This window comes from Scyliorhinus torazame, chromosome 13 (assembly GCF_047496885.1).
Source record: "Scyliorhinus torazame isolate Kashiwa2021f chromosome 13, sScyTor2.1, whole genome shotgun sequence".
Classification (NCBI taxonomy): Eukaryota; Metazoa; Chordata; class Chondrichthyes; order Carcharhiniformes; family Scyliorhinidae; genus Scyliorhinus; species Scyliorhinus torazame.
The window spans coordinates 175486224-175512518 of record NC_092719.1 but is presented as its reverse complement, the minus strand read 5'-3'; the positions used below and the strand labels follow the sequence as shown (position 1 = coordinate 175512518).

Below are 26295 nucleotides of genomic sequence, written 5' to 3'. Positions count from 1 at the left end.
TCTGTGCACGATTCAATGGAACAAAAGCCGAGTCCCGTTTTGGGTGTGTTTGGCAGCGTGTCTCTCAGCACCTGCAGTGCCGAGAATGACACCGTTATTTAACTGGACTTTGCCATTTTTTAGGCCTCTGCAAGGAACGCCCCGCCGAGACTTTTAAATGCCGCCCGATCTTTCGACCCCCCCTCAGCCACCCCACCATGGCCTCTGGACCCTCCCCCCCCCCCCCCGCACTGCTCCCGACTTCCCTCTTGAGGGCCCTCGAGCTCCGGCTCACCCCACCACTTAACGGCAAGGCTCCCCTTGGATGGATCCCTAGAATGGACAACCTGGTACCTGGCGCGTGGGTGGAGAATCCATTTTCCCGCAAGGAATCGGGACCGCCGCCGGTTCCCCGATTCTGCGGGCCCCGAAAAGCGTACGCCACGCCGCCTGGGACCTACCTGGGGCCATTGCCAGAGGCCCATTCTCCACCCCCGACCGGCCAAAGTCCCGACGACGTGGAACTGATGTGCTACAGCCGGTCGGGATACGCGCACGGCAGCTGCAGACTCAGTCCACAGCCGCCCTGGTCGGGGGTGGGCCGATTGGAGGGCGGGGGGGGCTTTATATGCGGCTGGTAAATGCTTGTGCGGGCGTTGAGGGTCGGGCGCGTGTCCAATCGGGGGATTTCTTTTCTGGGTCCCGCTCCACAGTCCGAGTCCGCCATGGAGCATGGCGCGGCCGCTGCAGGCGGGGGCCCCGATCTGCAGAAACAGCTGCTAGATTTATGCCGGGTCCCTGCTAGCCCCCGGCAGGGCTCGAAATTCGTGTCCCTTTGATGCCAGTTTATCTGGTGGGAAACTCTACTGTTTTGATGCCGGCGTGGGGACATAGTCCCAGTAATGGAGAATCTAGCCCTCTATCACGGAGACCACTGTAGGGTATGCCATTTACTATATTCAAGGCTGAATAAACAGATCTTTAGACTGCAAGGAAGTTGAGGTTTATAGGCGCAGTCAGGGAAGTGGAAATAAGGCCAGGATTATTGAATAGCGGAGCAGGCGCAAGATATTGAGTGACATACTCTTGCCCTATTTCTTAGGTTTATGTTCTTATGGCATTGTTCCAGGGTAATGATTGAAGATTTGTAGGACTTTTTGTACAAGAAAACATTATAAAACTTCTGCCAGCTTCATTTGTAGATCCTTTAGCTATTCAAGGCAATATGCAATGGAGAATCCTTCTGAAATACCCTACAACCCCGGAAGTTATGTGATGATAGAATGATTGCCATCTTCTGCCCATTATCTGGCATTTCCTCAAGCTTTTCAGGAGCATATGTGGAGTGGGAGGACCTTGAGAAAATGTTTCCTCATTGGAGACTTCTCCACCAGTAATGCAACTGCCTCTGAACATCCCAGCTGGATAATCTGAAATCTCAGTGCTGTTTCTGCTGTGGGTAAAACACTTTGCAAATGATTCCCCAGTTTGTTAGTTCTGACAGTGACAGAGTCCTTTATCTAGGTGCCCAGTCTCTCAATGTCACTAGTCACGACATTTCATGAAAGAACAATTGTTTTTCACTGTTCACTTGCCGTCTTGCAATTCCCTTGCAGAATGCCGCGAAACTGCCATTCAATCGCACTAGTCTGTCCTTCCCAAACAACAGCACTGACATTGGATGTGCATTGTTCAAGGTTTTATGGCAACTTTTGCAGCCAGCACAAAGTGGCCTGAATAGATTTGAAGAACGCCCTCTGCTAAAGCATTAAATGTCATCCGAAGCTGGAGCTAAAAAGATGCCAATCCGTTGTTTAAGTGATTGGCAAATGATGTGTACTTGTAACCTGGCTGGTTCTTAGTTCTCTCTTGCAGTATAATTTCCCAACGCCCCCTCCCGACACACCCACAAGTGCCACCCCCAATCCTCAGAGCACCAAACTTCTAAGCACCAGCTTCTTGCCGAAAATATTTCGACAAAGATAAAAAATTGCTTCTTTCTGTAGCCATTGTTTGGCATAACCCACTCATTCAGCCTTTTCATCTCTCTAATCAATTTTATTCATGTTTGGTGGCAGTTTTTTTTAACATAATTTAGTTCTGTTTATGCAGACATACAAATTAGGATCAGGAGAAGGCCATTTGGCCCCTCGAGCCTACTCCACTATTTAATAAGATCATGGCTGATCTACCTGCCTTTGACTTCCTTGTTAGTCATGAATTTATCTACATCTATATTTCAAAATATTCAATGGTCCTCCATCCATTGTGGGCAGGATCACTTTTTAACAAATCTGCATATTTGTCTCACTTTAATGTGCAGATTCCCAAGGTACCTGAGGCATGGGATCCAGTCCCTTCATCTCGGGCAAGCGCCACTCAGTACTGGATTCCACAAATGGGGACCAGACGGAACAGCACTTGTGGGGGTTTGCAAGGACTTGGAGGCCCCCAGGTGCATGCCCTATGGGCAGGGGTGTACCCTGGCACTGCTGGTGCCACCCAGGCATCCTGGCACTGCCAGCCTGGAACCCTTGGCAGTGCAAACTGGGTGCCAGCCTGGCACTGCCAGGGTGCCCAGGGGCACTACCAGCTGGCAGGAGGACTGCCAGGGTGCCAGGTTTGCATTGCCAAGCTGCTAAGCTGGACTTGTTTGCACAGTGGCAATCGGGCCGGGGGTGCCCTGGGTGGGTGTCGGGGGTCGCTTCAGAGGCTCCAGAGATTGAGATGGCATTTAAAAATGGCGTCACGATCACCCGCTATATTGAGGAGTTCCGGTGAATGGAGCTCCTGAGTGCACAAAACAGGCTACGTGCGGCCTCGGCCATTCGTTCCCCACAGAGGCCCCCTATCACTGCAAGCACCGGGAAACACACGGCTAAACGCGCTTGCTGTGGAACTTTGTTCCCATGTAGTTAAATCCCATCCCTGACATCGTCTTCACAACTTACTTTCCTGTCTATCTTTGTGTCATCAGAAAAGTTAGCAACCATAAATTTGGGCCCTTCGTCCAATTCATTTATATTCATTGTAAATAGTTGAGGTCTCAGCACTGATCCACACGGCACTCTACATCTTGTCAACTCGGAAATGAAGCTTTTATGCCTATTCTCTGTTTCACGTTAGCTGACCAATCCTCTTTATATGACAATAATGTTACCTCCAATGCCATAAGCTCTTATTTTGCACAGTAACCTTTGATGTGGCGTCTTGTCACATGCCTTCTGGAAATCCGGGGGGTTTCCCGACTGCGTGGGGCTGCCCCACAATGGGAAACCCCATTGACCGACCGGTGTTACGGAGACTCCCGCCGGCCGGTCGGGGCAGAAATGTGGCGGGGCGGGTAGGAGAATTTCGCCCATGATATCTAAATCATTAGAGCATCACATTTTCCCATAATGCCACCCATATACTGAACATTCATGGAGAGCAGTCCCCTGAGCACTAAGCATCAGTAATATAAACAAACCAGGAAGACTCTGAAGCGGACTTGAAATGGTTTTCAATGGTTCACATCTAGGCATTCACAGAAAGTAGCAATTAAAGGAAATGGTCCTACTATGTTCATCATGTTGCATAGCAGCCACGGAAACTGTCCCACCACTCAGACATTCTGACTGAGATAAAATGTAATTACTCACAGCATGGAGCCCAGAACAAACAATCAGAGCTCTCCACTGGTCATGACTGACCAATTAAAAGGATTTTCGTTCTGATAAATGCCCGGCTCTTTGCTTTTATTGTAATGTTCAACACCCACTGGGTATCGGTGAAACAAAATATTCTGTGCATTGTTCATTTTCCTGATGTGCTTTGGGGTTTTTATCTGCCTTATCCCTTTACCTGCCATAGCGGTTCCTCATTGCTGCAGATTATGTGTAACTCCTGATGCATTTGAGAATAAGGGCGGTGCCGGGTCTGAGACTCCCCGGGTGGATATGAGAATCGCGCCCCGACGCCAGCTTCCCCATTCTGATTTGCCGATTCGCGGGCGCCCGCGGTATTCCCGCCACGCCGGTCGGGGGCCGTTGACAGCGGCCCCGCCGGCGATTCTCTGGGCCCCGAGTGGCCGATGAGTTTGGCCGAGTCCAGCTGCCGTGGATCACTCGAGTCGAACACGGCGGGACCTGGAAGGTGAGTCTGCGGGGGCCCAAATCTCCACGGATCCACATGCCCCACCGCTCCATGAACCCAAGCAACTCCCTCGCCATGCCCGACACCTTCAGGGATTTGCGGTACGACTGATCCAGCCTTGGGTCAAACACACAATTAAACCACCCCCACCAATAATCAGCTGATGTCTATCCAAATCTGGAACCCTCGCCAATACCTTCTTGATAAATTCCACATTCATCCCAGTTAGGAACGTAGACATTCACGAACAACATAGGAGCTCCCTCTAGCATTCCACTCACCAACAAATATCTTCCCCTGTATCCCCTACTACATTACTCGCCACAAAAGCCACCCTTTTATTGATAAACTCCACAACCCCCCTTGTCTTCATATCCAACCCTGAGTGGAACACTTGTCCCACCCTTTGGGACAATATTGGATGCCAATATCGTAATCGCCAATCGGGTGGAGAATCACTTTTGATGCTGAAACCGGGGGGTGACGCCTGTTTTTGGACACCCCCTCCAGAACAGCATCATCGGGGAGCACGCAGACATCACCTGAAGGCCCTCCCCTGATGCTCCGCCCCCGATGGGCCGACTTCGCCTGTGCTCTGAGTTTTCGTCAACCTCGCATAGCGGCTGCGGACTGTGTCCAACGCTGCCACAGTCGGTGGTGGGGAGCCGTGGTGGGGCTTCGGCGGGGGCTGAGGGAACTGGTGGGGGCTGGTCCGGGAGTGGCGAGGGGGGTCCATGGGGGCACGATCTGCGGCTGGCGCCATGTTGTACAGCGCGACTGCTGCAGATCGTCGCTGTGCGCATGCGCGATCACGGACTTGGCCATTCTCAAGCCGTGTTTGGCATGGGGGCCAGAAGTTTTACCCAGCGCCGCTGCTAGACCCACACCGGTCCCGGAATTTGGCGTCGTAAAATGTTCACATGCCAGCGTCGGCACTTAGCCGCAAAATTGGAGAATTCAGGCCCATCTCTGACTTCAATCTTCTTAAATGGGTGAACGCCCAAGACCTTTTGATCGGCTCATTCAGTCCCCTCACATTCCATGATATCCGCTTGGTCAGGGGGGCTCCAGACACCCCCTGTATCCTGAGTAACCATACCCAAATCTTCATGGTCTCCTCCAGGTCCCTCTGCACCTAGCTCACCTCCTGGCCCATTCAAGATGGCCACCACCACGCCTTTCATTCAATGACTCCATTAAGAAACCTTTGATGTCAGCAACCCACCCCTCCCCGCTATCCCTACCCGAACAAAAAACAAAGGAAACATCACCCCTCAAAATAGCCAGCTGGGGCTTTCCCCCCACTTCACTTCCATTAATCAGCATTTCTGCCAGCAGGGTGCCCCCTATCTGAGGCTGAAAACAAACTTTATTACAAAAGACCCACATACTCCCCCGATTCCCCTGCCTACCGTACTTTGATCTCGCTCCAACAAACTCCTTCATCCCCATGCCACCTCCCCTATCCCATCCCCTACACTCCCCACCATACCCAACAAATGCCTTAATACCCCCAATGCTTACACCCCATATGAAGAGTGTCAGATATTACAATAATGCCCCCATTCTCTCCATGAACGCAGCAACTCCTTTGCCACCCCCAACTCCCTCGAGTACTTGGGGCTTGACCGATCCAACCTGGAATCAAGAACTGTGTTAAAATCCACCCCCATAATCAACCGGTGCGTATCAAAGTCCAGTATCCTCGCTAGACCCTTCTTCATGAAGTCCATGTCGCCCCAGTTAGGTGCATATACATTCATCAACACAACGTGCTAACCTTCCACGAACCATCACATATCTACCCCCGGCTCCCCGTCTATGTTACTCTCCAAGAAAGCCACCCTCTTACTAATCAGCACCGCTGCCCCCTCACCTTCATATCAAATCCTGAATGAAATACATGTCCCACCCATCTGTTCCCCAGCCTCTTTTGATCTTTACCCCTCAGGTGAATCTCCTGCATAAAAACCATGTCCGCCTTCAAACTTTTCAAATGGACAATTGCCTGAGACCTATTAATCAGCCCGTGGGCGGGATTCTCCGATAATGGGGCTATGTCCCCACGCTGGTGGGAAAACCGGCGCCAACCACTCCGGCGTCAACAGCCCCCGAAAGTGAGGAATTCTCCACATTTCCGGGGGCTAGGTTGACGCTGGAGGGGTTGACGCCGCTCCAGCCAGAGACGAAGGGCCGGCGCGAGTTGTGCATGCGCGGAACGGACGCGTGATCTTGCGCATGTCGGACCGGCCGGCGTATTTCCGCGCATGTCGGACCGGCCGGCGTATTTCCGCGCATGTGCAGACCGGCCGGAGTATTTCCGCGCATGCGCGGGGGTTCTCTTCTCCACACCGGCCCCCGGGCAATATGGTGGAGCCCTACAGGGGCCCAGCACGGAGGAAAGAAGGTCCCCACGGAAGCCCGCCCGCAGGATCGGTAGGCCCCGATCGCGGGCCAGGCCACCATAGCCCCCCCCCCCCGCCCCCGCGCCTCCACCCAGGACCGCCCCTGCACACTTACTTGCCAGGTTCCGCCGTGCGTATGGTGAGTAATTCACGCCGGCGGGACTGCCAAAACTGGAGGGCCACGCGGCCCATCGGGGCCTGGAGAATCACCGGGCTGTCAACTGCCCCCAACCGACGTGGCAGGAATCCCGCCGGCCCCTTGAAAAACGGCGCCAGAGAATAGGACAGCCGGCCTCAGGGCGGCGGGACGGGATTCGCACCTCCCCCGGGGATTCTCCGACCCGGCGCAGGGTCGGAGAATCAGGGCCATCAGTCCCCCCACATTACATGAGATGACTCTGGTCGTACACCAAGCTCCCCCCTCACCCTGCTCCTAATCCGAACAGACTCCACCAGGCCCCCGTCTTGCCCTCCTCCCGGGTCCTCTCAAGATGGCTGCTGCCACTCACCCCTCAACCAACTACTCCATAAAGAAACCTTCCACATCAGCAACCCACCCCACCTCGCCATACCCTCCCCCAACCCAAACAAAGAAAACTCCACCGCCCCCGGCTCACTGTTCTACCCACACAAAAAACATAACAGATGAACGGACATCGCGCGACAATCACCAGGCAGGAATGTTCCCTTCCAGTCGGGGAACACTTCAGCAGTCAAGGGCATTCAGCCTCTGATCTTTGGGTAAGCGTTCACCAAGGCGGCCTCCAGGACGCGCGACAACGTAGAATCGCCGAACAGAAACTTATAGCCAAGTTCCGCACACAGGAGTACGGCCTCAACCAAGACCTGGGATTCATGTTGCATTACATTCACCCTCCACCATCTGGCCTGGGCTTGCAAAATCCTACCAACTGTCCTGGCTTGAGACAATTGACACCTCTTTAACCGGTGATTATCCCTCTCTCCAGTTATCCGCCTGGACATGTACCTGCAAAGACTTGCATTCAAAGTATCGTCTTGCATTTTTGACTTTGTCTATATATATGTTTCTGGAACCCACCTCTTCATTCACCTGAGGAAGGAGCAGTGCTCCGGCAGCGAGTGATTCGAAACAAACCTGTTGGTCTTTAACCTGGTGTTGTAAGACTTCCTACAAAAAACATAGAAACCAGAGAAACCAATCACCCCCCCCCCCAATTAACACGCAGCCAGCCACAGCTTCCCACCACCCCCCACACCCACTTCCGTGAACTAGCATTTCAGCAAGCCAGTTAGCATCCAAACCCTTGCATCAAAACCCCCTTATACCCCCTGCCCCACCCTACCGTCTCGTAGTAATGGAGCTCCACCATTCCCACCCCCAGTCCTCCCCCACCCGCCTGGCGCTTCCCACCACTACACACACATATTAATACGCAATGCCGATAATCCAAATGCAGGGTGGTAAACATTACCAAACTCCCCTGTTACACAATAATAATACAAAGTGGGTAACAATAGTGCATGAGAACATACAAACCCTCCCCCTGGATACAGTTCCATAGTTCTGCCTTGCAGGTGAACCCACCCAAAAAACACATTGAAATGAAAATCGCTTATTGTCACTAGTAGGCTTCAAATGAAGTTACTGTGAAAAGCCCCTAGTCGCCACATTCCGGCGCCTGTTCGGGGAGGCTGGTACGGGAAGTCCTCAAACGTACCCCAATCCGTGGTCTCTTAAAAAGTCACTCGCAGGGCAGCACGGTGGCACAGTTATTAGCATTGCTGCCTCACGGCACCGAGGTCCCAGGTTAGATCCCGGCTCTGGGTCACTGTCTGTGTGGAGTTTGCACATTCTCCCCGTGTTTGCGTGGGTTTCGCCCCCACAACCCAAAGATGTGCAGGGTAGGTGGATTGGCCACGCTAAATTGCCCCTTAATTGGAAATAATGAATTAGGTACTCAAAACTTATTTCAAAAAAGCCACTCGTCTCCTCCGGCATGTCGAGGTCGAACTCCTTTTCCCCATGTGTGACCCACAAGCGAGCCGGGTCCATCATCCCAAACCGCACCTTGCCCTGAAGAGAGCAGCCTTGGCTTTTTTACACCCGGACCTTCTCTTGGCCAGCTCTGCGCACAAGTCCAGGTAGATGCGGATCATCTGTCCTTCCCAAGTACATTCCCAAATCTCCTTTGCCCACCTCAGGAGCCTTTCCTAGTACAAATACCGATGGAGCCATACGATGATCGCCCGCTGCAACTCCCCAGCTCTCGGCCACCTCCTCAATGATCGATGGGCCGGATCGACTTCTGGAGGGCGGTCAAAGACCAACTTTCTGAACACTCTCGCCATATATTCTGTGTCCTTCGTGCCCCCAATACCTTCCTGCAGCTTCACAATCCTCAAGGTTTGCCTCTGAGAGAGATTTTCCTGGTCATCGACCTTCCCCTTCAACTTCTTCGTGCCCCTCCCCCCACAATATTTGCATCTCTGCGACAATCTGATCTTTGTGGTCAGCCACCGTCTCCTCCACTTTCTAAAGCGTCGCATTCTGCACCTCCAGCCCCTGTTCCACTCAATCCAAGGCAGCCTGAATTGGCTCTGTCACTCTGGCCAGGTCCTCTGAGGCCACCAGCCTCGGTCTCGAGTTTGACCGAGAGAAATTGAACCAACTGCTCTATTAACCACTGTGCATGCAATAACACCATAGATCCCTCCACCCATATTTTCCTCTGTTGCACCACGGGTGTCCTCCTGGTCTGAAGAGTGCCTCTTGTTTGACACACTCCTTGTTTGATAACTCCTCGACATCACATACCGAAGGAGAATATCTTGTATATCTTGTTCTGTACTGGGAGTACTTTCTCCAACTACCACACCCCCATAGAATGTTCAACAAGGGACAAATTGTCCATCCCCACTCACTCCATGGCCGCCACCGGAAATGCATTCATGTCACAATTCATCTGCCAATAAACAAGTTGTATCAGAGTATTTTTACTTAAGTATTTGAATAATAATTGAACTATGAACTAGATTTTAAAAAGCTAACCACTGCTAGCAATAAATTGTTTCATGCGCGCAGTTTTTAAACCCTTAATGGATTTGCAAATTAACCATTATTGTTTATTTAAATAGTAATAAAAAACAATTTTATGAATTACATTTTCCTTATCTAAATGTAATCACTAAGTAATAAGCACAATAGAATGCATACTTTTATACTTGATTTTCAGTCAGTATTTAAACCTAATCTCATTTTCACTTTTAGAAATGTAACTCCTGTTGGATGAAAATTAGTTTCATTTTCAGTCAGTTTTTTAAACCCAAAACAACAATTAGCCTTGCCTGACAATATTGTGGCAATTTAAAAAGCTGTACACACTGTTTAAACTTGACTTTCCAACAGTGTGAAAATGAAATGCTGAGGCCCATTCACACTAAAACCACTTCAGCTATTTTGACTGAAGCTTTCTAATTTTACAACTCCAGAGTTTAAAATTGCCTTGCCTCATAGGTGGTGAGCAGATTGATAACTCCATGGTGCCTTCGCTAGTTGGAAATTGAAATGATAGAAAACCAGTTTCAGGTAGATATAAATAACATTGAACATTCACTGGGTAAAATAATCAATGTACAAAACACAGTGAGTTGTTTATAAGATTAATTTATATAAATACTGTGGATTGTTCTATTAAGTGTAGGTCAAATGTGGGTAACTGTGCGAGCTCAATATATCAACATTATTGTCACAATTCAAGATTTATTAAGGTAAGCACTCGATAATTTATGGAAGAATTCATATGGAATCTTTGCTTGGAATTCAGCATTCTGTAATAAGGGGCTATGGTACAATAGTGGCTTCATGATTTTACTACAGTTCTGTGGAACCATATGTAAGACAGTAAATTGTTATACGCAGAAGGCATTATATGCTCCTCTGATGAATGATTGTGATATTTAATAATACTAGGAAACAGAAAGCAATGACAAAAGTATGAGTTGGAAATCCTTTTTTTTGTTTCCTTGCCCTTGATAATGTGGGCGGCACGGTGGCACAGTGGATAGCACTGCTGCCTCACAGCTCCAGGGACCCAGGTTCAATTCCGGCCTCAGGTCACTGACTGTGTGGAGTTTGCACTTTCTCGCACTGCCTGCATGGGTTTCCTCTGGGTGCTCTGGTTTCCTCCCACAGTCCAAAGATGTGCAGGTTAGGTGGATTGGCCATGATAAATTGTCCCTTCATGTCCAAAAGGTTAGGTTGTGTACTGGGTTATGGGGATAGGGTGGGGGGCCTAGGTAGAGTGCTCTTTCAAAAGTTCGGTGCAGACTTGATGGGCCGAATGGCCTCCTTCTGCACTGTAGGAATTCTATGAGACCAACACAGATTATGTAATGTTGGATGATTGAAAAAAACAGCAGGTTAAGTAGATTGGCCATGCTAAATTGCCCCTTAGTGTCCAAAAGGTTAGGTGGGGTTACGGGGATAGGGTGAAAGCGTGTGCTTAAGTAGGGTGCTCTTTCCAAGGGCCGGTGCAGACTCAGTGGGCCGAATGACCTCCTTCTGCACTGCAGGGATTCTATTCTATTCTATTCTATTCTTAATTCAGACCCTCTATCACAAGCACTGCACTATCATTCTGTTTCAAACATTACACCTGAATTACAGAACCATATAGCCATGGATCAGATTGGGCTAATTTTCTCAGTGTAACTTGTAAATGGAAAACACCTGTGTACAATCAAACCTGCTGTTCTGTGACATCCATGGTTTAGATTTGCTTCCTGCAACAAAAAAGACTTCGAAAGGCAATTGGAATAAAACTGACATCATTAGGATTTTGCACTGTCTTAGGAATTTTGTCCAAAAGTGTCACTTTGTTCTCCGCTTTGCGACGCTGAAGTGCGAACCATCATCGGGTGGAGAATCGCGCAAAATGGAAAAAATACGTTTTTCGTCCAGTGCCCCTCATTGGCGCAGTTATCGAGGTTTGCGCCCAGGGCGGCATTTCCAAGCAAAACTGTCATTAGCATGAAATGAAATGAAAATGAAAATGAATGAAAATCGCTTATTGTCACAAGTAGGCTTCAAATGAAGTTACTGTGAAAAGCCCCTAATCGCCACATTCCGGCGCCTGTTCGGGGAGGCTGGTACGGAGGCTGGCATGGTTTTTAATATCATTAATGGCTTGGAAGCATCATGCTGCACCCCTCCACGATGCTCCACCCCACGCAAAGGTCTCGCAGGGACAAATTGGTGCAAGTGTTTACAAGCGGGGACAGAGCGCCATAGACTTATAGACTTTTACAGTGCAGCAGGAGGCCATTCGGCCCATCGAGTCGGCACTGGCCCTTGGAAAAAACACCCTACTTAAGCCATGGCTGCGGAGGGGGAGCGGGAGGCCAAAACACTCTATCAATGTCTCATACTTGCTGGGGAGTGGCTGTCCAGGCCAGGGGCAGTAGTGGGGAACAACTTGATGCCAAGTCCGTGGACACACTGGGTGGGATTCTCCCATTCAGCGGCAGAGTGTCCACGCCGTTGGAAACGCCGTCGCGTTTCACGACGACGTGAACAGGCCGCTGGGATTACCGATTCTGGCTCCTACAGGGGGCCAGCATGGCGCTGGAGCAATTCACGCCGCTCCAGCCTCCCATTCCGGCGCGAACTGTGCGCCGCGGGATCCACGCATGAGCAGTGGCACAGGTGTCAATGAGGACATGCGCAGTGGTGCCGGTGCCTACCCGCGCATGCGCGGTGGCCTCCCTCAACGCGCCGGCCCCGACGCAACATGTCGCAGGGGCCGGCGGGTAAGAAAATAGGCACGGGGTGCGAGAGGCTGGCCCGCCGATCGGTGGGTCCCGATCGCAGGCCAGGCCCCATCGGAGGCCCCCCCCCCCCGGGTCGGAGCCCCCCTCCCTCCCCCACAGGCCGCAGCCGACCCTGCGCGCAGAGCTCCCGCCGGCTGCGACCAGGTGTGGACAGCGCCGGTTGGACTCTGCCTTTTTAGAGCGGCCGCTCGGCCCGTCTGGGTCGGAGAATTGGTGGCCCGGCCGTGTAGAGCGGCCCGAGGCTGCGCCAAACGCGCCGGCGGTGAATTGCGTGCCGGCGTCGGGGCGGCGTGGCACGTTTGCGGGGATTCTCCGGCCTGGCCTGGGGCTAGGAGAATCCCGCCCACGGTATCTCCCTCAGGATCGGGTGGGCCTGGCTGCAGTTTGTGTTCAGGTGCTTCTTACATCTCCTGGCTTCTCACACTGCCGAATGCTGCCTTTGGCCTACGAATGCCCAGAGAGCCTCTGGTCACCTGGGAGCGCACCGAGGCCGCCCCTGTGGACACCCTCATATCCCGGCTGTTCATCAAAGGGATGGGTGTGGATGAGGTCAATTCAGGACCCACCAAGTGTTGGCATTCCCGAGAAGCGCTGCCCCACTGCATCGGAAGCAGGGGATCAGCAGAGCTCACCCCAACCAGAGAACACCTGAACCTTGATGTGGAACCCTCTCTGGTTCTCTGCCCCGCTCACGACAGAGACTTCACCAGTGACCCCCACCCTTCAAGATCACCAGCTGTTACCTCCTGGTGAGGCTGGCAACGTTGACTGCCTCAGCCACCACATCTCAGGTTCTATTCACGAGGGCAGGCTAGGGTCTGCGGCCCATGCTGGGAAAGAGGGTGTCCCTCCTCTCCTCACTGGCTTCGGTGTAGACCAGAACTCCCAACACGACACACCTCAGGCTCCCAAACCCGGGGGTGGGGGTGGGGGTGGGGGGGTGCTGCGGGCAGGTCTTCTCTGAGCCATCTTAATTGCTGGAGTGAGTGTGTGGTAAGTGGAACATCCTTGGCTAGGTCCGAATGGAAATCTGTCGCATATAAATGTTCACCATTAAACCCCCCCCCACCCCCGGGTCTCCACCCCCCCAACCACATACAGATGGATACTTATGTGAGTAAATAATTGATTTTGCATTTCTCTCGTGTTGTTACCATTTTTTCTTTTTCTTTTTTTTCTTTCCCTTTGTGATTTGTGTGTGTGTGCCCTTCTCTTCTTCCAAATATATATATATAGATATCATATCCTATGTACATAAAGGCAAATATACTTTGTTCAAAAACCCAATAAAAACATTTATATTAAAAAAAACACCTCATACCTGATACATGTGAAGCCTCTGTCACTTTAATCATCACGGCGGGTCTCCCTGCACCCCATCCCCTTGGCACAGTGGACCAATATCAAATGCCCCCGGTGCAGACCCTGTCATGGGGTTGGCTGTGAGTAGCTGTCGGCAGAAAGACAGGAGTCAGACTTAATCAGAACCTGAGGAGCACCAGAGCTTTTCTCACAGTGAGTGACCATCACTCTCCTATCTTGTATAGTGACTTGTTGACAGCGCTAGCACAGACCCGTCACCCTGGAGTGATGTTACATAGACACTTGGATGCAGGAGCAGAGTGGTTGGGGAAGGGGTGGTGTGATGTTTTCTTTGGGACGTAGCTGTTAGATCCTGGGAGAGATCCTGATGGTCTTTCACGCCTCGCGAGATCTAATGAGAAGTTGCGACCTGGATCCCACCCACAATGGGCAGAATCCAGACTTGATGAGTTAATTGAGTTTAAAGCTCACTTAACTCTGCCAATGTCAGATCTAACCAGCACCCAGGATCTCCCGGCCTCGCCGAGGAGACCACAGCTGGACGCTGTTTAGCACTGGTCCCCTCAAACGGGGACCAGAAGGAATGGTGCCATCGGAGCCCCCCGGGTGGCTGTTATCTGGGCAGAATGGTACCCTGGCACTGCTGATGCCAGCCAGACACCTTGGCACTGCCAGCCTGGAACCCTGGCAGTGCCAATGTGCCCAGGTAGCATTTTGCCCACACCTGGGGATTGCGCCTGGGAGTGCCCTGTCCAAAAGAGGTGGGGTATGGGAGGCTCAAGGACCCCCCAACAGGTGAATTGGGGCGTTGGGGAGGACGCATCGGGGAGTTGAGAGATCATGGTGCAATTTTAAAATGGGCGTTCCCCATTGCGACCTGAAGAAAAACCAGAGTGAGGCCGGGAACGACCTCTCTAATCCCACCCAGAACAGATTCTGTTTTTTTCCCCATTAAACTGCGCCCCACATCTGGAGTACCGTGAACAGTTTTGGTCCCCTTATTTAAGGAAAGATATTATTTAATTGGAGACGGTTCAGAGAAGGTTCACCAGGATGATCCCCAGTATGGAGAGGTTGTCCTTTGAGCAAAGATTCAACAAGCTGGGACTCTACTCATTGGAATTTTGAAGAATGAGAGATGATCTCATTGAAACATTTGGATTCTTAAGGGATTTGTCAGGATTAATGCTGTTGAATCCCAACTCAGCAGCGCTGCCTGCAGAAAGATACACACCAGTTTTCCCGATGGTGGCAGCACTTAGAATTGATTCGGGTGAATTGTGGCCAGCATCTTTTTAACATTAAACTGAGTGACATCCTTACTTCTTCTATTGGTGAAGCTATTCAAAATGAAATTCTTTCTATTACTAAGAGACTAAAGCTAATGAAATGTGGAAGAAAGTTAGGTAGTTATCACATCACTTTGAACAATTATTTTTCCAATTACGGTAATATTCAGAAGAAAAATAAATTAGTGATTTAAAAGCCTTGGCTTAACAACTGGAAATATGACAGAAATAAACCTTCAGCACAGGGAAATTAATTAGATCTCCGCTGTGTTTGGAGCTATTGAATAAGGAAAATGATATTGAAGATTGCCACTTTGAAAGCAAGACTATTTTATGTTACATGTCATGAGAATCGACAATGTGGCTTCTTTTTCAAATCAACCCTGATTTCTCCTAATTGTATTTTTTATTCTTTAGCTTGCTGAAGGTTCTGACCGAGTTCTAATGACGACAATCGCAATGCCAGTATTTAGCAAGAAAAACGAAACAGTGAGTACGCCTTCCTTGTGACTGACAACAATGCAGAAAGTGCATTTTGGAAAGGAAGGCAAAAAAGATCAAATGTAATATTTTCCATTTTGCAATCATGTGGGGAGACACTGGAAAAAGGTCACACTGCTTTCACGTACATGCCAGTATCAGCTTCGAAAGGCATTGTAGGAGAACAAAGAAGCAGGCAATCCTGTTTCCCAGCCAGTAATTGCCTTGCAGCTTGTTAAGGCGAGAGGAATGAAATGAAGCTGGACAGCAGGATGTGAGATGTGAAGCCCAGAAGTATTAATTAGGTGAGCAGGTAGGAGAGGGGTTAGTGAGTTTTAATTTTTTTCTCTCCATAAATGGGAGCAGTAGTTAAGCTGGCACTGGGGAGATATAAGTATTGCATTAAATTTATAGCTTGACTAGTTAAACCACTTGACCGCTGCAGGAAGTCATTGAGTGATATTTCTAAACCTAATTTCTTCAGTAAAAATGACAAAGCAGGTGATGTGCAGCAGCTGTAGCATGTAGGAGTCGGAGGACACCTGTGTGATCCACAGCAACAATACCTGTGGTAAGTGTCTGCAGAACTTTGGCTCAGAATTGATGAGCTGCAGTCTGAGCTTCAGACACTGCGATGCAGGGAGGGGGAAAGGTACCTGGACACTTTGTTCCAGGGGCAGTCGTACTGCTTAGGCTAGGTACTTTGAATTTGGTCTGTGGTCAAGTATAGGAGAGGGTGACTGTGAGTGCGGAAGGTATAGGGATTCAAAAGGTAGCACTGGAGGGGCCTCCGTCCTTGGAATTATCCACCATTTTAATGACTCTTATAGCTTGCATAGACCAGAGCAGGGACTGCAGGCAGGATGAGCAAACTGACCATGGCATCATGATGCAGGGAGCTGTTCCAGTGGGGGAAGTTAAAAGGAACGTCATTGTGGTAGGGGACAGTTAGGCAGATAGACATGCTTCGTTGAGGGAGTCCTGATGGCTGTGCTGCCTGTCCAGTGCCAGGGTTAAGGACTTCTCCTCAAGGCTGGAGAGAAACTTGGAGTGGGAGGGGAAGGATCCAATTGCTGTGGTGCACAAATGACAAAGGACTAACAAAAAGGTTCTGCTAAGGGAATTTGAGGACTAAATTTAAAAAATACAACCACAAAGGTAATAATCTCTGGATTACTACCTAAACCCTGAGCAAATTGGCATAGGACAAATAAGATCAGAGAGTTGAATGTGTGGCGTGGAAATTGGTGTGGGAAAAATGGGTTTTGATTCATGGAGCACTGTCAGCAGTACTGGGGAAAAGGGAAGCTATACCGCTGGGATGGTCTTCACCAGAGCCATGTTAGGACCAGAGTAGGGCTGTAGAGAGAGATTGAAACTAAATGGTTGGTGATGTGGAGGGTCCATGTGAGGGAAGATTTGCAAAGTTAATGAGAAAGGACAAGACAATAATGCAGGGTAACAATACTGCAAATGAGTGTGCCAGGAAGGGACAGAGCATGCAAACACCAGCAAATAAGGTCAGACAGGAAACAATGGGAAAAAGACAGAATCAAAGGCTCTTTCCCATAATGCTCCCCACATTCATGACAAGATGGATGAATTAATAGCACAAATATAAATAAATTAGTATGATATAATAGCCATTACAGAGACGTGGTTTGGTCACAAGGTGACCAAGGCTGGAACCTCAATAATCTGAGTTCCTCAGGGTAGTGTCCTAGGCCCAACCATCTTCAGCTTCATCATAAGGTCATAAGTGTGGATATTTGCTGATGACTGCACAATATTCAGCACCATTCGTGACACCTCAGATACTGAAGCAGTTCATGTCCAAATGCAGCAAGGTCTGGACAATATCCAGGCATGGATATGTAAGTGGCAGGTAACATGCCACATGAGTGCCAAGCAATGACCATCTACAATAATCTGACCACCGCCCTTTGACATTCAATGGCAATATCGTCGCTGAATCTCCCACTATCAACATCTTGGGTGTTGTCATTGACCAGAAACTGAACTGGACCAGCCAACAAATACTGTTCCCACAAGAGCAGGTTAGAGGCTAGGAATCCTGCAGCAATTAACTCACCTCCTGATTCCGCAAAGCCTCTCCTCCATCTACAAGGCACCAGTGATGGAATGTGCTGGAATACTCTCCACTTGCCTGGATGAGTGCAGCTCGAAGAAGCTCGACGCAATCCAGGACAAAATAACCCACTTGATTGGCACCTTATTCACAAACATTCAGTCTCCCCACCATTGATGCACAGTTAAAGCATTGGGTACCATCTACAAGGTGCGTCACAGTAACTCAGCAAGGCTCCTTAAACAGCACCTTCCAAACCCACAACCATTAGCATCTAGATAAACCAGGTCAGAAGACGCATATGAACACCACCATCTGCAGATTCCCATCCAAGCTCCTCACCTCCTGGCGGGGAAATATATTGGTGTTCCTTCACTGTCACTGGGTCAAAATCCTGGGACTCCCTCCCTAACAGCGCTGTGGGTGTACTCATACCACATGGATTGCAGCAGGTCAAGAAGGCAGTTCAGAACCAGCTTCTCAAGGGAAATTAGCGATGGACAATTAATGCTAGCCTAGCCAGTGATGCCCACATTCCATTAATTAATTTTTAAAACGGGCATTTGACAGTGGGAAAGGAAAAAGAGGTGGGTAGCTCTGCTTCAAAGTAAGAGGTATCCCCATTTAAGGTGCGGTTAAGGAGGAATTTCTCTTCCAGAGGGACACTGGTCTTTGGAATTATCTTCTCCAGCGAGAAGTGTGGTTTGGGTCAGTGAATAGTTTCATGGTTGAGTGGCACAGAGTTTTGATTGATGAAAAGGTTATGAGGGTATGGCAGGAAAGTGGAGTTAATGCTAAAATCAGATCAGCCAGGACCTTAGTGAAGGGCACAGCACGTGTGATGAGCCGAATGGTCCACTCCTGCCCCAGTTCTAATATTCTTATGTTCTTATTATTAGAAATGAGAAAAGTTATAAAATCAGAAAATTGTTGGTCACAGTTGACTGATGAAATTCTTGGGAAGTAATTGGATTGATGATTTTCATATCTTGATAGCGTACTCAAGGCATTCTTCTGGGTGTGGTCGGCACAGATGTTCCAGTAAAAGAGCTCATTAATGTTATTCCAAAGTATAAGGTAAGCCCATGTGGAGCTCCTTTGACAATCGTGTAACTGTTAGCTCTGTTCAAAGATATTTTAAGTGCATCAGGGTAGAAGTTTCACAGGATTTCCCTGATTTCTTGCCATATTTTTGGCAGAAACTTTGAAGAAACATTGTAATTGGTCATTTACAGTGTTTCTCTGAGGTTTCTGATGATTGCCCACCAAGGCCATAGCAGATACGTAGAAACACAGAAAATAGAAGCAGGAGGAGGCCATTCGGCCCTTCGAGCCTGCTCTGCCATTCATTATGACCAAGGCTGATTATCAAGTTCAATACCCTGATCCCACTTTCCCTCCATATCCCTTGATCCCTTTAGCCCCAAGAACTATATCTAATTCCTTCCCGAAGTAAACAACGTTTTGGCCTCAACTATTTTCTGTGGTAGCGAATTCTACAGATAATTGGAATAAACCTCACAGAAATTCCAATTGATTTTATTATGTAGTGTTCCAGCCATGTTACTCTGGACATGATTCATAAACATTAATGTTAGAATCTGGGTGAGGAGTTTACAAATCTACTGGAGATTAGCAGCATTCAAAGAGATCTGGATCAATAGGCATCTCGGAATAATTGCTAGCTGCATTGTAATTTAAGTAAATGTAAGGTAATGCATGTTGGTTCAGTGACAGAAGTGCTTGCAGAAGCAGGTGAGGACCTCATAAATTTATCCCATTACAAAATGAGATGGCGGCTGGATTTTAGCAGGCAAGCCACCATGGACTTGTCAAGGGGAGGCAAGTCAGCAGCCATCAGAAGCACAAAAACACCTACCAAGGTAATTGAAATCTTTCCTTTGTGAGTTCAGCCATACTCCTTTAAACCCCACAAGGAAAGTCACTTTTAACCTTGCCCTGGAGTTCACGTCTGTAAGCCCCTGCCAAACACATGACGTATCTTCTTGCCACTGGCCTTCATTTGGGGATGGCTGTCACAGGTAACCAGAGCTTCTACTTCCTTCTGGCAGCCAGGTATAATTTCCCCTCCATTGTGCGTCGGCAGCTGACTGCCATTATGGAGAGTAGGCCAAGGGGGTTGAATATGCAAGACCCTGCGAGTGTGTATTATACATACTAAATCTGCCGGAGTTGAATCTAATCCCTAAGTAGCAAGTTTTATTTGTTCTATGAGTGTTAACCCTCATCATCATTAAAATTTGAAGTTTTAGATGATGCTCTCTTGGTCTGACCGTGTACAGTTAAATGATTAGGCAGGATAATTGATCACCGTTTGCATGGCCTAATCTGGAATCTCTCACTGAAATTGCATATCTCTAAATGTAAAGTTCTGAATACTCCGAATCTGTTTTGTTTTACGTTCAAGCCAAGTGTGTTTTCTTTACCAGTCCTTTAAACACTGAAATTGGACTTTCACCACCAACAATATATGGCCAGAAAAGCAGGCTCAGATTACAATCCTTGTCTATAATACTGTTTGGAGAGTTACAGCCTATATTATTTTACTATTCCTTTTTTCACAAAAATCACACACAATGGGTGGGATTCTCCCTTCCTGCGGCTAAGTGCCGCCTCGAAGGGAGAATCCGCGGGAGGTTTACGCAAAAAAATTTGGCGCGATCCCCTCACCGATTCCGGTACTGGTGAGGGGCTAGAACAGACGTCGACCAACCCGCCAGCCTCCTGCACCGAAAACGGCCGGAGAATGGTCAGGTCCCGGGCTGCGCATGCGCGCGGCTGACAACCTGCAGCAGTCACGCTGTATAACCTGGCGCCCACGGTGCGCGGTCCTGACCCTTTCATAAACGATCCCATAGCCCACCCCCTGGCCATCACCTAGCCACCCTCCACCAGTCCCCCAGCCCTCCCAGAAGCCACCCCGGCCAGCGGCATGGATCCCAGCGAACGTGGCGGCGCTGGACACAGTCCGCAGCTGCCATGCCGAGTTCACGAGTTGTGTGAGGACACACGTCCCGTGCCGTCAGGAACTTAGGCCATCGGGTGCGGAGCATCGCGAGTGGGCTGGCCAATGAGCTGCCAACGGCATTGCGACTGCGCGCAGCGCGTGTCATGATGCTGCTATTTCGGAGCGGGCGGAGAATCACAAACAGCCGTCAAACCGGTGCCACACCGATTCCGGTGTAAGAATCGGTTCTCCTCCCGATCGCTGATTACGATATCGGCCTCAGGCAACAGAGAATCCTGCCCAGGATCTCTCCTAACAAATATGGCGTAAAAGGAATCAAGGGCTGTCAAATAAATAATACCCTTTTCAGCGTTCAAATACATTGCTCGATAACCTGAGTGAAAACAGATTTACAGTATATATTAGATTTCACAAATGAAGTAACACACAGCGTTTAGGATTTTATAAAGAAATGCGTTATGAATTTGTGTATGACATTTATTAATCACTGGGAGACTGAGAATCCCTGCAAATGTTTTCTCACTTCGCAGGGAAACCTATCCGGTATCAGAGACAATATTGCATTCAAAACTAGCAGAATTCAACATTACAACATTCATTGGTTGATTTAATGACACTGCGTTATGTTTGACATTATGTTTAATGTTATGGAGCGGGATTCTCCGTCCCGCCAGCCATGTTTTCTGGTGCGGCGCGCCCCTGCCGACAGCAGGAACGTCCGTCCCAGCAGCCGGCTAATGATGTTTCCCATTGTGGCCACCCCCATGCCGTCGGATGATCCGGGGTCATGAGTTCGCTGCCGGCAAAAGGGGGGATCCCGCCAATGGAGAATCCCGCCCAAGATTTTTAGTACATAGAAAAATATATTTAACTTCAGTAATGGCTCATTTAAATATGTTGATCTGGATCTCGCCCAGTGAGTGTGAGATCCAGATCGCAAGGTTCGGAAGAATCTCATGAGACGTCTCGAGTGTCACGAATCCCGTGAGAGGTGTCTTGCGGGATTCAACGCTCTCGCCACATCACCGACCTGGGTGCGACAAGGCTGATAAATCGCACTGTAAAGCTTTCACGTTTCAGTAAAAGTCTTGATACCGTCTGAAATTTAAATCAGGAGTCTTGATTTTTTTTTGTGCTCTTACATGGTAAGACAGGTGAGATGTATTATCAAAGTAGACCACCCAGCTAAACATGAAACAGTATTGCCTGCGAATAACCCAAAATACTACAATACAATATAACTAATAAAAATAAATTGAAAGGATTAGTGAAAATTACAGCTCATGTTAATGACTTACTTTTTCACATGGACCAGGAAATTCCTCAGAACAGTTCTGTCTCTGAGGGGAGGCAAGGTGACTAATTGTTAAGCACTGCTGCCTCAAAGTGCCAGGGACCAGGGTTCAATTCCGACCTTGGGTGACTGTCTGTGTGAGTTCACACATTCCCTCCATGTCTGCCGCGTAGGTTTCCTGCGGGTGCTCCGGTTTCCTCCCACAGTCCAAAGATGTGCAGATTAGGTCAATTGGCCACGCTAAACTTCCCCTTAATGTCCAAAGATGTGTAGGTTAGCTGGGGTCACATGGCTAGAGTGGGGGAGTAGGCCTGAATAGAGTGTTCTTTTGGAAGCTCAGTGCAGACTCAATGGGCTAACGGCCTCCTTCTGCACTGTAGGAATTCTATGATTCCTCTGTTGTCGTTGCTTCAATGTGGGTAAACTGCGTTTCCGCTGCACTTCGGTTGCACTGATGGAGCCAGAGCAGTTCCGAGAAATTTCTCAGCCACAATCAGATTTCCCCTCACCAGTTTGAACAAGCTGGTAATTGGTGACAGTCAGCTACTTTTAGCCAACTGAGTTTTTGCTGAATGAATACATTTTATAAATGTCTTTTAAAAGACAATAGTCACAATGGATGCTGAAATCTTTGTCTGGTGAATCTTTTTTTTGTTGAAACTGTTGAGGCTGCAGTGTTTTTTAATGGAATAACTGGTATCAGTGGTTCCAGTAATGTAAATGCAACAGTTACATTGATAGGATTTTTAAACATTAGTGCACAGGATATTTTATTTCTTCCTTATAGATTGTAAATTCTGACTAAAGCTTCTTTTACATATTTTTAATTGTAGCTAGGCATTCATGGATACGCTTTTGCAATCACCAACAATGGTTACGTCCTGACACATCCAGAACTGAGACCACTGGTAAGAAACATTTCTGATGATCTTCTTAGAACTGATATCGTGTAAGTCAATTACTTGCGGAGTTAGCAGCATATTTTGTGGTGTGGGAGCAGGCGGAGAAGCCATTGCTAGAGATGCTTCAGCTACACCTGAACAGGGAAGAGTCTTGGACAACAGAAAGATTTGGAGGAGAATGGCATTGTCAGTCATATCAAAGACTGCGGAGAATTTGAGGATGACGAAGTGTCATAATACACCGGGTTACAGTCAAAGAGAATGTTGATTGTGACCTTGGTTAGGCCATTTTGGTCCTGTGGGAGAGGCAAAAACCTCATTGGAGAGATTCAAACAAATGCAAACAAGTCCAATCAACTTTAATTGGCTTTCTGCAAGGCTCACCCAGTGTTTAATTTTAGTGTATTTGGCAGTCAGGATGATACTGAATAATACTACCACATTCTCATCTACTACAGACATGGGGCAGAAATGTCATTCTAGCATTGAAAGGGGTACCTGAAAATATACATATTTTAAATTCCCAACCAAACCAGGAATGCATTTGAGATTTCGCTCACATGCTGCACTCCATTTGTTAGGAAATTGTATGTAAATAATTTACCTCTGTAAGAACCAAGTTAAAAAGTGTAGTTTTATGTAGAATGCAGTTATTTAATTATGTCCTTGTAGTCTGTGCCAACAGAAATGATAGGTGGGAGAGGTCTATCTTACTGCCCCATTGGTTTTCAAATCAACCGGTTGGTGGTGGGACAAATTATTGATTTTAATCTGCTCAGTGGAACTCAGAGCTGAATCTGGGGTCCGAAAAGGAACCACTACAGGCTGACTCAATAAACATTTAAAACCTGTTTGCAAGTGATTTTTGAGGTACAAGGACAAACAAGGTTTGTGTTGCATCCCGATCAAAATTAAAGTATATCAATTTGAAGATTCAGTAATGACCCAAATGGGTCTCTTATAAAATTCAGTCATGACTAGGCAAAGTCACCTTACGTATTGAGTTGTCAGCTTGAATAAGGAACAAGTAATATCGGTTTGAGCATGTGGATATCAGAGGGTTTCAGTTTGAAGCACTAAACAATGAGAATCATTTTTCAAGATATAGACACGAGCCACGATTTTCTGGGCCCGTTCGACATAGGCACAAATCCAGTTACAGCCGACAACTCTCGCGAGAGGGCCACAATGGGATTTGTGGTGGCGAGATCTCAGTTTGAGATCTGCCGGCAACATAATCAGGTTCACGCTCATTGTGGGTGTGAACCTGATTATATTGAAATTGACTCAATTGACTCCATTTAAACATTCTTAAATGGCTTAACGCCAATGCTTCCGGGGTTGTAAGATGCGCCAGGTTGGCAGTGCCAGGGGCAACCCCATTGGGAGAGGGGTTCCCATTATGTGGGGTACGGCAATGATGGGGGTGGGGGGTGGTGGGGGTGAGTATGATGTTCCGATTCTGGCGATGATGTTGGGGGGAGGAAATAATTCTCCAATATCAGTGATGATGGGGGTGGGGGAACAATGCCCTGATGCCGGCGATGATGGTGGGACTGGGGGGTTGGGCCACCCTGATGCCTACGTGTTGTGTGGGGTGGGATCTGAACATTGAGTGGTTGGGGAGATGTTGCCCCTCTGTCTTCTAAGGTTGAGGATGTCCCCCTTGTCTGCTGGCAGTACCGATATTCATGGGTTTGGTGGAGCCTTTACATTGACTTTGAGATTGGGGCGTTCTTTAGAAACTGCGCCCCGATCGCGGTGGAGATGGGCTTGCCAGCTCTATCAGGCCCGCCTGCCAGAATGACAGCGCAAAACACATTCCCCTGCTTTTTTTTGACAAAGTGTCAGAAGATCTGGAGTGAAAACCCGATTCTGTTTCTGGGGAGAAATACATCAGTTTTCAGCCAAACCCTGATGCTTTGCCATTTTGTTAGGAACATTCTGCCTGCAATTTCTGCCTGCTACACAAATACGACATTCATTTCTGCACATTTTAAACACAGTAATTCAATTGTAATCGGAATCAATTGTAAAGCTATTTTTTGTTCTCCAGCAAAGATTGGATCAGTTGGAAATGGTGGCGGAAAGTCCGCATCTGGATCTGACCTGCTGTTTTTGGCCTCTGTGAAAACCCATCCCTCAGACGTACCACTTACAAGGGTGGTAGAAGCGGAAAACCTCATTGTATTTAAAAATACTTGGATATGCATTTGAGGTGCCGTAATCTACAGGGCTACAGACCAAGAGCTGGAAGGAGGAATTACACAATGTAGTTCTTTTACAGCCAGGAGGAACACAATGGGTTCTATGACCCCCACGTGTACCATACATCTTTCAATGTTCACCTCAGCGTAGCTTTCAAGAAGTGGATGAGTTTAAAGTACACTTTTTGTTCATTTTTCCAAACACAAAATTGTTACAGATGATTACTGCAAGCTTAATTCTGCGGAAGGAAACAAGATAGAACATAAATTTAACACCAGATTCTTCGAAGTCTGTGAAAGTCTGGTATTTGGGCCAGATTTTTATGGAATCTGGAAAACTGACAGACCTTTAAAAAGGCTGATGGGACATGGCTTTGGATATGGAGGTCCTGCGCCTATTTCCAACAGATCCAGTTTTTGCCAGTCGGAGAAAGGGGTGGGACACCATGCACATAGGCAGGATGCATAGCCTCAGCAGGGTCGTTTGAGCATTCCGCGAAGTTCCGACAGAACTCATTTTGGCTGTTTCAAGGGCCATGGCCTGCAATGTGGGGCCCACAAATTGAAAGACCAGATGTGAATGCTCTTGAAGGGTGGATAAGGTCTGTATAAGTGTCATGATCTGATTTTTTATTAAAACTCCTGCACTTTATAAAGAAACAGGGAAACAGGGTGCAATTGTCACTGCAAGTTTGAAAAAAACCCTCTGCTGGACTGCTTTGATTGGCAGGTCATCTGGTGCAGGTTAGGAAAAAGTAACCTTTATTTGTGCAATTGTTGTAGCGTTCTTTGACGTTTACACAAGTCTTAAAATTATGTTATTATCAATGCTTGGCTGAGTTCCAAATCTACAATTATCTCAGCAGGGCATTCTGAATCTTAGCTTGATTGCCAGTTTGAAGAGACTATTAAAAGGTTTTTTTTGTTGCAGGGTATGAACATAAGTTTGTATTTAGAAGTGATTAACCACTTGAGATTTAAAGGCTTCGCCTGGATTTTATGAATGGAACTTTTTTCTACTATAAATGTGGTTTGAGTGAAAGATGTATTAAATTGTCAGAATTTTATTTGTTTCATCTTCATATTACTCCTTTGGTCAGTGGATAGTGGGTTAGTGGTTATGAAGGTAGCATGGGGAATATGAGGGGGCATAGGTGGCAGACAGATGGGGCATGCGTTGACAAGATGGGTATGAGGGTTCATAGGGGTGGGTGAAGGCATGAATTAGCATTCAGTTGGTATGGAGACTATGAGAATCCATGGTTGGTGAGTGAGGGGGGCATGAGTTGACGACATGTATATGAGGAGTCATGGAGGGTGTGGGGAGGACATGGATTGCCATTGAGATGGCATGGAATGTATAAGTGGTGGGTGGAGGAAGTGAAGGGGTGTG

At 48.1% G+C, this 26295-nt stretch overlaps 1 protein-coding gene across 1 annotated transcript in view; it reads left to right on the top strand.

The window, feature by feature from the left end:
• cacna2d3a (calcium channel, voltage-dependent, alpha 2/delta subunit 3a) overlaps positions 1-26295 on the top strand; it is a 1400547-nt gene that overhangs the window by 840902 nt on the left and 533350 nt on the right. The window contains exons 15-17 of the mRNA XM_072472475.1: positions 15359-15430; positions 18507-18587; positions 22627-22701. Coding sequence (XP_072328576.1) covers positions 15359-15430; positions 18507-18587; positions 22627-22701 — 228 coding nt within the window. The remainder of the gene's footprint in view (positions 1-15358; positions 15431-18506; positions 18588-22626; positions 22702-26295) is intronic.